The sequence below is a fragment of the Lithobates pipiens genome, unplaced genomic scaffold (genome assembly GCF_037356315.1).
Source record: "Lithobates pipiens isolate NorthernLeopardFrog02 unplaced genomic scaffold, aLitPip1_a1.2 Scaffold_13, whole genome shotgun sequence".
Taxonomy (NCBI): domain Eukaryota; kingdom Metazoa; phylum Chordata; class Amphibia; order Anura; family Ranidae; genus Lithobates; species Lithobates pipiens.
The window spans coordinates 252255934-252268004 of NW_027507718.1; the positions used below are offsets into that span (position 1 = coordinate 252255934).

The following is a 12071-nucleotide window of genomic DNA, read 5'->3' on the forward strand; positions in this document are numbered from 1 at the left end:
AAGCTCATCCCTAGCCAGGAGTGCTGAAGAGAGACACAAGAAGAGGAGGATCAGGGCTGCTCTGTGTACAACCACAGCGGGTAAGTATAACATGTTTGTTATTTTTTAAAAATCAGACTGAGAAAAAAACAAGACTTTAATATTTTTTATATTAAGGTAAAAAACCTCTTGTGAGCAGCTTCCCTCCCTCAGTACCCCCTTATACTTACTTGGGCCTGATCTCGATCCAGCAATGTGCATGTGAGCTGCATAGCTGCTCACTCTCTCCTCATAGGCTCAGACACAGCAGTGGAAGCCAAATTGGCTCCTGCTGCTATCAATTACGGACAGTGAGGAGGAAGCAGGGGGCAGGGCTGAGCTGAACTGTGTGTCAATGGACACACAGAACATGGCTCAGGAGTGAGCCTGCATAAGTGCCCCCAAAGCAAGCAGGGTCATCTTTGCTGACCACTTTCTGAAACTGCTAGTTGATAGACTGTTATGCTGACTCACTACTAGAGATATTAATTCCGACCAAGTATGCAGATATGGAAAGCCAGGGAAATATCAGAAGTCTTTATTTGCACACTTGGTCCGGGTAAGGCAATCAATTCATTGAAGCCAAAGGATCGGCATTGACTGTACAAAGTATGCAATGGCAGCTAGAAAATTATAGATACCTTTCCTCAATCGATGCAACATCCACAAGATTCCTCGCCAGTGCCAAAATATTCTTGCCAGCATCAATCATCTTGATTGGCCTTCTTCAACCATCTTGATTGGCCTGGCTTTGGTGAGGCTTGCATATGTATGAGAGTTCATTTATCCCAGCACCTGGCAGGTACTGGGACTGTACACTGAGCTTTGTATATTTAGTTCAGTGTACATCTTATGAACTTTGCAAGGAGAAAGGCAAAGCTAGCTGTAATTGAACAGTCTACACGCTAAAAGAGAGAAATCAAATAGATTTCTCCATCCATGTTAATGGGGGATGGAGGAATCTTACATTTCGACTGTTTTATTGAGACAGTTGTAGCAGGGAAAGCGTGGATCTTTACCAGAGCTCATGATGGCAGTAAAAACCAAACAGGGGTTCTAGTTCTACCTCTTCCCCACTCTATCCAGGACTAAGGAAAAATGGCATACACATTAAATGAAGCACTTTTAATTGCACATTCCAAATCCTTACTATTGTTAAAAATAATTAGGACACTTTATATACATATTGTCTGGAGATAGGGGGATATACTGCACCACATCCCAGTTAGATCATTTGTAACAAGGTTTGAGGGAGGGGATTTTTGAGGTGACAAAACATAAAAAAAAATATATAAAAAAAATTAAGGAAATAAACAAAAAAATATATATACAAAGGTAGCAATTGCATACAGTCATCAGGTAAGTACAATGGTTTCTGCTCCTTACCTGACGAATGCATGGAATTGCTACCTTTGTTTTTTTTGTTTGTTTATTTCCTTTATTTATTTATTTTTATAAAATTATTTTATATTTATTAAAATAAAAATTTGATTTTATTAAATGTGTTATTCAATGTTTTGGCACCTCAAAAATCCCCTCCATCAAACCTTCTTACAAGTTAAAAGTAAATACCCATTTCCTGAAGAAAAGTTAGCTAACACCTCTTTGGCAGCCCTTGGGTCATGTAGGGGAACGTGAGGGGGATCTAACATGCGCAACATGTTGTGGAATACTTTATTCACGTCAAGTGTCAGAGTGTAACCTTTAGCAAAAGTCTGGCGTGTAAGACCTTGGGCTTTCATTTCATTTACATGACACCCTCTGTAGAGATCATGCAGGCTTCCACATGTCTGTAGCTGAGTGTATATACAGCAGATTGTTGGTCCAATCGTTAAAGGGATTTCTAGTTTCAGTAATTACAAGGGCTGTACAGATCAGTAACAAAACAGAAGGCAGTTTCTGCTTTGTGATCCTATTAATACATTAGAGAAGTTTCTCTTGATCCTGCTGAAATATCTGTAAAGTGGAACTAATGTCAAAATGTAATTTGGATCGATGAAGGATTTAATCCGTGACCCTGTTAGGGAGAATTTCTCTGATTTATTATCCTAGGCATAGTTGGTCATCAGGAGAGGAAGCAAGGTAATCTCTCTAACAGGGACATTATCAAGAATATATTTTTAGCATTAGCATGGGAAAGAACTGATCGGCTGTTCCTCTCACTACTTGCTGTTGTGATGGGTGGTTACTGGTACAATTGAGAACAAATATTTCTGGTGGAAACACAGACAGCAAAACATTTTGCTTAGTTTTGGCCAGAGTTCCACAAGTTATACTTGCTTTTACACTAAACAACATCCTTATTCTCCAATAAACCTCCATACATGTCCACTTAAAGTGGATATAAACATTCACATATATCCAGTGAAGTGAACAGCCTCAGATGATACAAAGAGATGAAATAAATCTCCCTACATAAGTTTTACTTGTATATATGCTGTCTTCATCTTTATATACTGTTTAGAAAGTGCACAATGTGTTAGAAGATTTTCTCTTCCTGGTTAACACTGCAGTGAAGTCTGGGTATACATCCAAGACAGCTGATTGGAGGAAAGTCACACACCCCCACTGCTCATAGGTAGAGACTTTCAGCTCTGTTTCTTGGATAGTTTTGGGCTCTGCTAATCTATTTATAGTATCCTCCCCAACGCAAAACTTTGGCTGCTTTTATCATGTGTGACGGAGAACTTATCAGCAGTTATCAGGCTTATAACAGAAGAACAGAGGAGGAGACAGCTATGGGACATAGAGCTTTGAAGAGAGATAAGAAAACACTGCCGATATATGTACCCAGCTCAAATTTCATGATTCGGGTTTATATCCACTTTATTGGCCCTGTAATCTATTTTTCATGAAATTGTTTCTTGCTGGGTTTTGTAATGACCTCTGTAAGATTCTGAACCTCTCCTTTTGCTTTTCACTTCTGTTTTGTTTGGAACGAGCAGTGCACATTAGTTACAGTCACACACACTACAAAACCCTTAGTCCACAATCCATACAGTGGGACCATGGTCAACAAACATAGTCGCCTTGACAATGAATGGGCCATTGAAGCCAATGGGTGAGGTCACCCCTCCAGGCTTTACTAGCTGTTGTCAAAGTGCTTTCTCCTCTGTCCTGCAGCTGCCACTGGTTGACACAAGGGAGAACACACGACTAGACTAGAGCAGCTGGAAAATATATAAGTAGATATGTCTTTTTTTGCACAGCTTAGTCAGCATAAGTGTTAGAAGGTGGGGCAGGACATTTTTAAAGCTAGTTAGGGTATAAGCGGGAATTCCACTGTAAGAATATATACTTCAATATCATTTTTTTTCATATAAACAATAGATTAGTGTCACTTAAAGTTATTAGCTCAATTAAAGAATATAATGAGCTGTACACTACTTACTGTATACATATATATATATATATATATATATATATATATATATATATATGAGTTGTTTATTATCTTACCTGTTCTTTTAATAATTTCCCAAACAGCAGCAGCTGTAGCAGGAATAATAGATGACTGATCTAAGCAGAGTCTTCCAATATTTACAATATGAAATCCATCAACATCTTTTTCTGGAGCAACAGCATTGCAGACATCTCGCTCATTAATATGTTCTGAAATAAATTTGTATTGAAATATTTTGATCATTTACTCAGTGTCATTGCAAAATTGAGTGCCTTTGACTAGCACAGAGATTTTCCAACTTGTTATCTTTTTGGATCCTATTATTTTATAGATTCATCCTTTTTTTCTTGAATGTTTGCCCGGTTTTACAATCATAATATCTTTGAAATATCTTTGGTTGCACCTGTTTCATTGAATGAGATACACCACATTACTGGAGGTACAATTGCATGAGCTGCAACACTGCAAGATTTGTGCTCATTCAACTTTTTGATGGATTAATGTGGATACACAGTTTAAGGTGTTTAATGATATAAGGATTTGTCCCCTTGTCAGTGTCCCTGTTGTAAAAATTAAATCTCCTGCTAGCATATACTGTATGTGAGATTAGGTACTTGTATAAGGGCTAGAATTAAGGGTTTTTGGATTGTTGGAATACTTCTGTTTTTTTTAGCATTCAAACCCTCTAATTCCATTCTCTTCCACTCTGTATTGTATATGCCATACTTGTATTACCCTTTCTTTTCAGTCTTCCCAAACAAAACAAACATTTAATGGTAGAATTTATCTTGGTATTTTGCTAAATTGCTAAATATCTGGATCATCTGAAATTTTAAAATAAATATATATACCTAATAATATACTACATACTATACATACAGAAAAAAAGAAATAATAGTGCATTTATACTTTTTTACTCCTTTTCCCGCTACCCATATGTATCCAAAGCACCACTCTCCTATGGCTAGTTTGAGTAGATATCACTCTTCTGCTTGAGGGTTTTCATTCATTTTACATTATAGAGAATAAAGAATAAGGATTGGGCGCAGAGCAGGGGAAAATCCTACCTAAGAAGTTCCTGAGAGATATAAGGCAACAGTGGTTGATGAAGTCCACCAGTGTCCCATCTATGGCTTGAATAAAAATTGGGTTGACTTCTTCTGTGAACTGCCTAAGCACTAGTTTCTAGTAACCTAATGCCTGTAATATATTAGGATGTTCAATGCCCTTGTACACACGGTCGGACATTCCGACGGAAAATGTCCGATCGGACCGTGTTGTCGGATAATCCGACCATGTGTGGGCTCCATCGGACTGTTTCCGTCGGAATATCCGATGGACCAAGTTTTCCAGCTTGGCTATAAAACTTTCAGACAACATGATCCGATCGGACCTTGTCCGATCATGTGTAGAGAATTCCGATCGGACAAAGTGCTACGCATGCTCAGACCAAATTCCTAGACCAAAGCTATTGGCTACTAGCCTAAACGTAGTCCCGTTGTAACGAAATAACGTCATCACGTTCTGAACGATCGGATTTTCCGACAACTTTGTCCGACCGTGTTATGCAAAAGTTTCGGACAAAATCCGTCGGACAAAATCCGACGGATTTGGTTGTCGAAATGTCCGACCGTGTGTGCAAGAGCTTAGAGTCAAATGACTCACGGTGCTGGCACTTCCAATCTCAGTGTCAGGAAGATCCTTCTCACCGGCATCCGAGCGGCGTAAGACGCAGAAGATCATCTGTGCGGTGAGAAGAGCGTTATCGCAGTCAGCGGTGCGCGGGCACGTGGGAGCACGCACGGCCGTTTGACGCAATTGGCGCCAATAGCGCTATTTAAAGTGGATCCTTGCTTTACTACCTTGCTGCCCGATCAACAGCGTTCCCGTGTACTCTGGTATCCTGTATCTGAATTCATCTGATCCGTATCCTGATCTGTATTGAACCCGGCTTATTCCTGACTTCTCTGTTTGCTGCCTGCCCCCGACTTTTGGCTTTGTACCCGACTACTCTTCTGGATTCCATTTCTGTACCTGATCTGCTCACCTGTGCCTGACCTGGACCATTGTACTACTCCGTTACCTGCCAGTTTGCGGTTTTACCGCTGCTGGACTACAGGACACCTCCCAGTCCGCCACCTTACCCGGCTGTTGTCTTCCTTTGTGACCTGTTGCCTCTTATCTCTTGCTGCAGACTACAGGACTTCTTCCACTTCCCGCTATATCCTGTTTGCACCTGCACTCCGTTGTTGGACTACAAAACTCCTCCCGTTGTCCATTGTATCCTGCGGCCACTTGCACTCTGCTGTCGGACTACAGGGATCCTCCCGCTGTCTGCTGTACCTCTGCTTTAAGGTACGTGACAGTATCGGGCAGCCATGTCTGAGCCCACACAGGGAGATTCTGCTATGGATGATTTATGCCGTCATCTTGCTGGACTTACCCAGGCCGTTAAATCCCTACAAGAGGGCTATTCCCGGTTGGAAGTGTCCAGGTCTTATCTACCACAGGCCCTACTGTGCCGGGAACTTCTTCTGCACCATCAGTGGTTATGATGCCCCCTGAGCCTAAGGTCCCAACTCCGGAGAGGTTTTCGGCAAATCGCAGCAAGTATAGGGCTTTCCACAATGCCTGTGAACTATTTTTTGCACTCCAACCCAGAACTTTTTCCCTTGAATCCACTAAGGTGGGTTTTGTCATCTCCCTCCTACTGGGTGAGCCCCAGGCATGGGCCCACCGCCTCTTGGAGCAAAAAGACACATGCCTTAACAACCTGAGTACCTTCTTCCAAGCGATGGGTTTGCTCTATGAGGATCCACAACAAGCGGCTACTGTGGAAGCAGCGTTATATTCACTTCAGCAAGGCCGTAGAGCAGCAGAGGACTATGCGTCCGAATTCCGGCGCTGGAGTTCCGATACTACCTGGAACGATGCCGCTCTACGTTATCAGTTTCGCATGGGACTCTCTGAACCCTTAAAGGATGAATTGGCCCGGGTTGGTATCCCAGCAACGCTTGAAGCCCTTATTAACCTGTCCATCCAGATTGACAGACGCCTGAGAGAACGGAGAGCAGAACGCACTGCCGGTCCTTCCCGACCAGTCTGGATGTTACCCCGTGTTCCCAACCCTCCTGCACATTCCGCAGCAGACACTCCTGAGCCCATGCAACTAGGCTTACTTAGACCTACTCTCACTACCGAAGAACGACAACGCCGGCAGCTCAACAATCTGTGTCTTTACTGTGGGGAGTCCGGACACTACGTGAGATCCTGTCCCACCAAACTCCGTAAGCACTCTTCTTTGTCTACTACTGTTTTACCTGCTGTGCTTAGTAATACCACTCACCTGGCTATTCCTGTTTCTCTTCAGCTTCCAGGAGGGAATACTCGAGTCACCGCGATAATTGATTCAGGAGCGTGCAGTGGGTTCATGGACTTGTCTTTTGCCCGAAAATTTCCGAGTCCCCCTACGGCCCAGGGCGAAGGGATTGACTGTACACCTTGCCGACAGATCGGCCATCAAATCCGGGCCGGTGACACAAGAGACGCTTCCTTTGACTGCCACTATTTCCGGTAACCATCAGGAACTACTCTGCCTGGACATTATTGAGTCTCCCCTTTTCCCTATTATACTGGGCATGCCCTGGCTTCGGGCACACAACCCGCAAATTGACTGGTCCACCGGGAACATTAACTTTCCTTCTCCCCATTGCCGTCAGCACTGCCTGCAAGAGGCAATTAAGGTCTCGCCTCACTTAATGTGTATGGAGATCGATGTTGAAACTCGTCAGTGTGTTCCAGAGGCCTACCATAGTTTCTTGGACGTGTTCAGCAAGAAGGGGGCGGAAACGCTTCCTCCCCATAGACCCTATGACTGTCCGATTGAGATACTCCCGGGAGCTGAAATCCCTTTCGGGAGGATTTTCCCCTTAACGGAAGTGGAACTTGAGACTCTCAGGACTTACATTGATGAAAATCTGAAAAAGGGGTTCATACGCCCTTCTATCTCCCCAGCAGGAGCAGGAATCTTTTTTGTAGAAAAGAAGGACCATTCCCTGTGCCCTTGTGTCGACTATCGGGACTTAAATAAAGTTACAGTCAAGAACCGGTACCCATTGCCTTTGGTGCCCGAATTATTTCAGCGACTCGGATCAGCCGCTATCTTCACAAAACTGGATCTTCGCGGAGCCTAAAATTTGGTCCGTATCCGAAGCGGGGACGAATGGAAGACTGCCTTCTGCACCCGCTTCGGACACTTCGAATATCTCGTAATGCCCTTTGGGCTATGCAACGCTCCTGCGACCTTCCAGAATTTTGTGAATGATATTTTCAGAGACTATCTCGACCTGTTTGTCATAGTATATTTGGACGACATCTTGATCTTCTCCCCCTCTCTGCCTGTTCACAGGGAACACGTTAGAAAGGTTCTTACTCGGCTTCGTCAACACGGCTTGTACACGAAACCTGAGAAGTGCGAGTTTGAACGTCGCAGCATTCAGTTTCTGGGGCTGATTATTTCGGTGGATGGAATCAAGATGGATCCACAAAAAGTTTCCGTCATCCTGGATTGGCCAGCTCCTACAGATAAGAGAGGAATCCAACGTTTTGTGGGGTTTGGGAATTTTTATCGCAAGTTCATTAAGGGTTTCTCTACTATCATCGCCCCGATCACAAGATTGACCAGACAGGGTATCAAGTTCCAGTGGACTCCGGAGGCTCAGGCTGCTTTCACCTCCCTTAAAGAACAATTTGTGTCAGCATCTGTCTTGAAGCACCCTAATTCTGCGCTACCCTATATCCTAGAGGTGGATGCATCCGAGATTGCAGTGGGAGCAGTACTCTCTCAGAGACAGGGTCCCAAGGCATTATTGCATCCGGTGGCTTTCTTCTCGCACAAATTGTCTGAAGCGGAGAGGAATTATGACGTCGGGGACAGGGAGTTACTCGCTATCAAAGCTGCACTTGAAGAATGGCGCTATCATTCTGGAGGGAGCAGCTCATCCCATTCTGGTATACACTGACCACAAAAACTTAGAATACTTGAAGACTGCTAAGAGGCTGAAGCCGCGTCAGGCCAGATGGGCACTCTTCTTTACAAGATTTTCATTCCACATTACCTATAGGCCCGGGTCAAAAAACACCAAACCCGACGCGCTGTCTCGGATGTTCAGCGAATCCGAAGCCTTTCAACCAATGGATACCATCCTTGCACCCGGAAACTTCCTTATGCTCCAGGAGGACCTATTGTCCCAACTCAAGCAGGCCTCATCATCAGCTTCGCACCCATCAAACACCACCCTACATTCCAGCAATGATTTATTGTGGCATGAAAATAAGATCTACGTGCCTCAACAATTACGGGTTGCTGTTCTTAAATCCTGCCACGACCACAAACTGGCCGGCCATTTTGGGGTACACAAGACCGCCGAACTCCTCCAACGCACCTTCTGGTGGCCTCAGCTGCTAAGAGATTGCAAGCTTTATGTTGAATCATGCACCACCTGTACCCAGAACAAGGGTAGCAAGACCAAAGCCTGGGGATTGCTGAAACCACTCCCTATTCCGGAAAGGCCATGGAAAATGATTTCCATGGACTTTATTGTTGAATTACCACCGTCAGAAGGCTACACCACTATCTTTGTGGTGGTTGACAGATTCTCCAAGATGGCTCATTTTCTGCCCATGAAAGGTACACCTTCTGCCCCTGAGACCGCAAGGATCTTCATTAAGGAAATAGTAAGACTCCACGGTATACCTGCAAACATTGTTTCCGATCGTGGGGTGCAATTTACATCTAAATTTTGGAGAGCTTTGTGTGAGTCCCTGAAGATTGACCTTTCGTTCTCTTCTGCCTACCACCCCCAGACCAATGGCCAGACCGAACGAACAAACCAGACCCTCGAGCAATATTTGCGATGTTATTTGTCCTTTTCGCAAGACCATTGGGTATCCCTTTTACCACTTGCCGAGTTCGCCTACAACAACTCTGTTCATTCTGCAACAAATCAATCTCCCTTTTTTTCTTATCAAACAACATTCCAGAATGTACGGTTCCGGCAGCTCAGGAAACCTTGAACTTTTTCTGCACCAATAACAAGCTGTTTCAAGAGACGATGGCAAGGACCCAAGAACGCAACAAGGCGGATTTTGACAAAAAGAGGAGAGGGGAGCTCGATCTAAAACCCGGGAATTTAGTCTGGCTGTCTACCCTGAATTTGAAATTGGCATGCCCATCCAGAAAACTGGGCCCAAAATTTGTGGGTCCCTTTCCAGTAACCAGGAAAATTAATAATGTGGCCTATGAACTGAAACTACCGGAGTCATTTCGTATCCACCCAGTGTTCCATGTGGCTCTTCTAAAACCCTCAATCCAGGATCCCTTCACCAATCGGAACGTTGGTCCCCCCTGAACCTGTGCTTATTAACGGTGAGGAAGAATTCGAGGTTGAAGCGATTTTAGATTGCAGAAAGAGACGCAACCAAGTCCAATATCTGGTGAAGTGGAAGGGGTATGGGCCAGAAGAGAACTCCTGGGAACCAGAGACTGGTATCCACGCCAAGAGGTTGGTTCTGGCCTTCAAGAGATCTCACCCGGGTAAGATGTCCCAGTTGGGCATCCGGAGGCTGCCCATTGGAGGGGGGCAATGTCAGGAAGATCCTTCTCACCGGCATCCGAGCGGCGTAAGACTCAGAAGATCATCTGTGCGGTGAGAAGAGCGTTATCGCGGTCGGCGGTGCGCGCGTGCGGCCGTTTGACGCAATTGGCGCCAATAGCGCTATTTAAAGTGGATCCTTGCTTTACTGCCTTGCTGCCCAATCAACAGCGTTCCCGTGTACTCTGGTATCCTGTATCTGAATTCATCTGATCCGTATCCTGATCTGTATTGAACCCGGCTTATTCCTGACTTCGCTGTTTGCTGCCTGTCCCCACCTTTTGGCTTTGTACCCAACTACTCTTCTGGATTCCGTTTCTGTACCTGATCTGCTCACCTGTGCCTGACCTGGACCATTGTACTACTCCGTTACCTGTCAGTTTCCCGTTTTACAGCTGCTGGACTACAGGACACCTCCCAGTCCGCCACCTTACCCGGCTGTTGTCTTCCTTTGTGACCTGTTGCCTCTTATCTCTTGCTGCAGACTACAGGACTTCTTCCACTTCCCGCTATATCCTGTTTGCACCTGCACTCCGTTGTTGGACTACAAAACTCCTCCCGTTGTCCGTTGTATCCTGTGGCCACTTGCACTCTGCTGTCGGACTACAGGGATCTTCCCGCTGTCTGCTGTACCTTGCCCTCACCTGCACTCCGCTGCTGGACTACAGGACACCTCCCATCACCAACGGTCTGCTGCTTCCTACATCAACCATCCAGTCAGGCACTTGTGCTCCTCTGTGCTCCCGAGCCCCTGTCATCACTACCAGGGCCTCCCGAGTCAGAGGTCTACAAGAGGCCGCTCCCTGCATTCCGGGCTCTGCCTTAAGGTACGTGACACTCAGCTTTATATCTGTTATCCTAGAGATTTTGGTAAACCAGAGTAGCAAGGTCCCAGGCCTCCTTTGGTCTAATAAGAACCTCCAGGGCCAGAGATAGCTGATATCCTTCTGTGTATAGTGGGTTGTGAGGCATAGTGGGTGCAAGATGATTAAAGTCATCCGGCGCCAGACACTTCTTGAATGCAAAAGAGAGTTTATTTCTCTTAACAAACTTTTGGGGACAGAGGGTTAGGGCCAGGACACCCTTAGGTAGTTGCAAGTTCAATTGACAGACTCCGAGACTTCGATAGGAGGACATCCATGCAGGGAAAGGCATCCAGCGAGATGCCACATCTGCATGTGCAGGAATGCTGTCTGCTATGGCAACAGTATTTAACAGTTCCTAACACAAAGCTTAACAGTTCCTTTCTATTCCACTACAATCACTCCTTGTAGTTCTTCAGCCCACTGAGCTCCAGGTTTCTCACTAGACCCGCTGATTCACTGTCACTGAATCCCTTGAGCTCCTCAAATTCTAACGGTAGTATCTTTCTCAAGCGTCACCCCTACTTCTCTGCTGGGTACCGAGCTTGGCCATCAAGATACCTTTCAAGCTTTACCCCTGCTGGCCTGCTTGGTCCCTGGCTATTGGTTGGACTGCAAGCCACAGTCCCAACCCTGCGCTGCTCTCTTGCTTCAGGATAGGCCCTCGGACAGCCTAGCAGCCAGATGTGCCTGGGGTAGGCCCAATCTCCAGCCTAGCAGCCCAGGCAATACAACAGATGTCCACCCAGACAACCATCCAGGTGGCACAGAACCTAGATCACCTTACTACACCAAAATATATAGGCTCTCCCAGCTAACCAAGGGATTCAAGAAAACCCCTGCCCATTGGCTGACATACCCCATATAGCCATAACCTGACCTTGCGTTGCCCTTCTCATATCTAGTACCACCAAGTACCTGACCACCTAGTGGTAGAAGAGAAAAGTGCAATGAGGCCACACTTAGGAAGAAATCAATAGATCTCTAACAAGCAACCAGGATTATTATTCCTGGCAGGTAAATTTGTGAGGCGCAACCTGCCTAAACTCCAGGGTGCTACACCAGTATAACAACATATTTTACATAATTATAATGTCAGTTTTAAAAATATTTGTGATAAATATTTTGATTAAG

The 12071-nt window shown here is 45.1% G+C and overlaps 1 protein-coding gene across 2 annotated transcripts in view; it reads right to left on the reverse strand.

Moving 5' to 3' along the window:
* MTHFD2L (methylenetetrahydrofolate dehydrogenase (NADP+ dependent) 2 like) overlaps positions 1–12071 on the reverse strand; it is a 161493-nt gene that overhangs the window by 51426 nt on the left and 97996 nt on the right. The window contains exon 5 of one of the 2 annotated variants that reach the window (XM_077476540.1): positions 3478–3630. The exons of the other annotated variant lie outside the window; for it this stretch is intronic. Coding sequence (XP_077332666.1) covers positions 3478–3630 — 153 coding nt within the window. The remainder of the gene's footprint in view (positions 1–3477; positions 3631–12071) is intronic. 2 annotated transcript variants of the gene reach the window in all.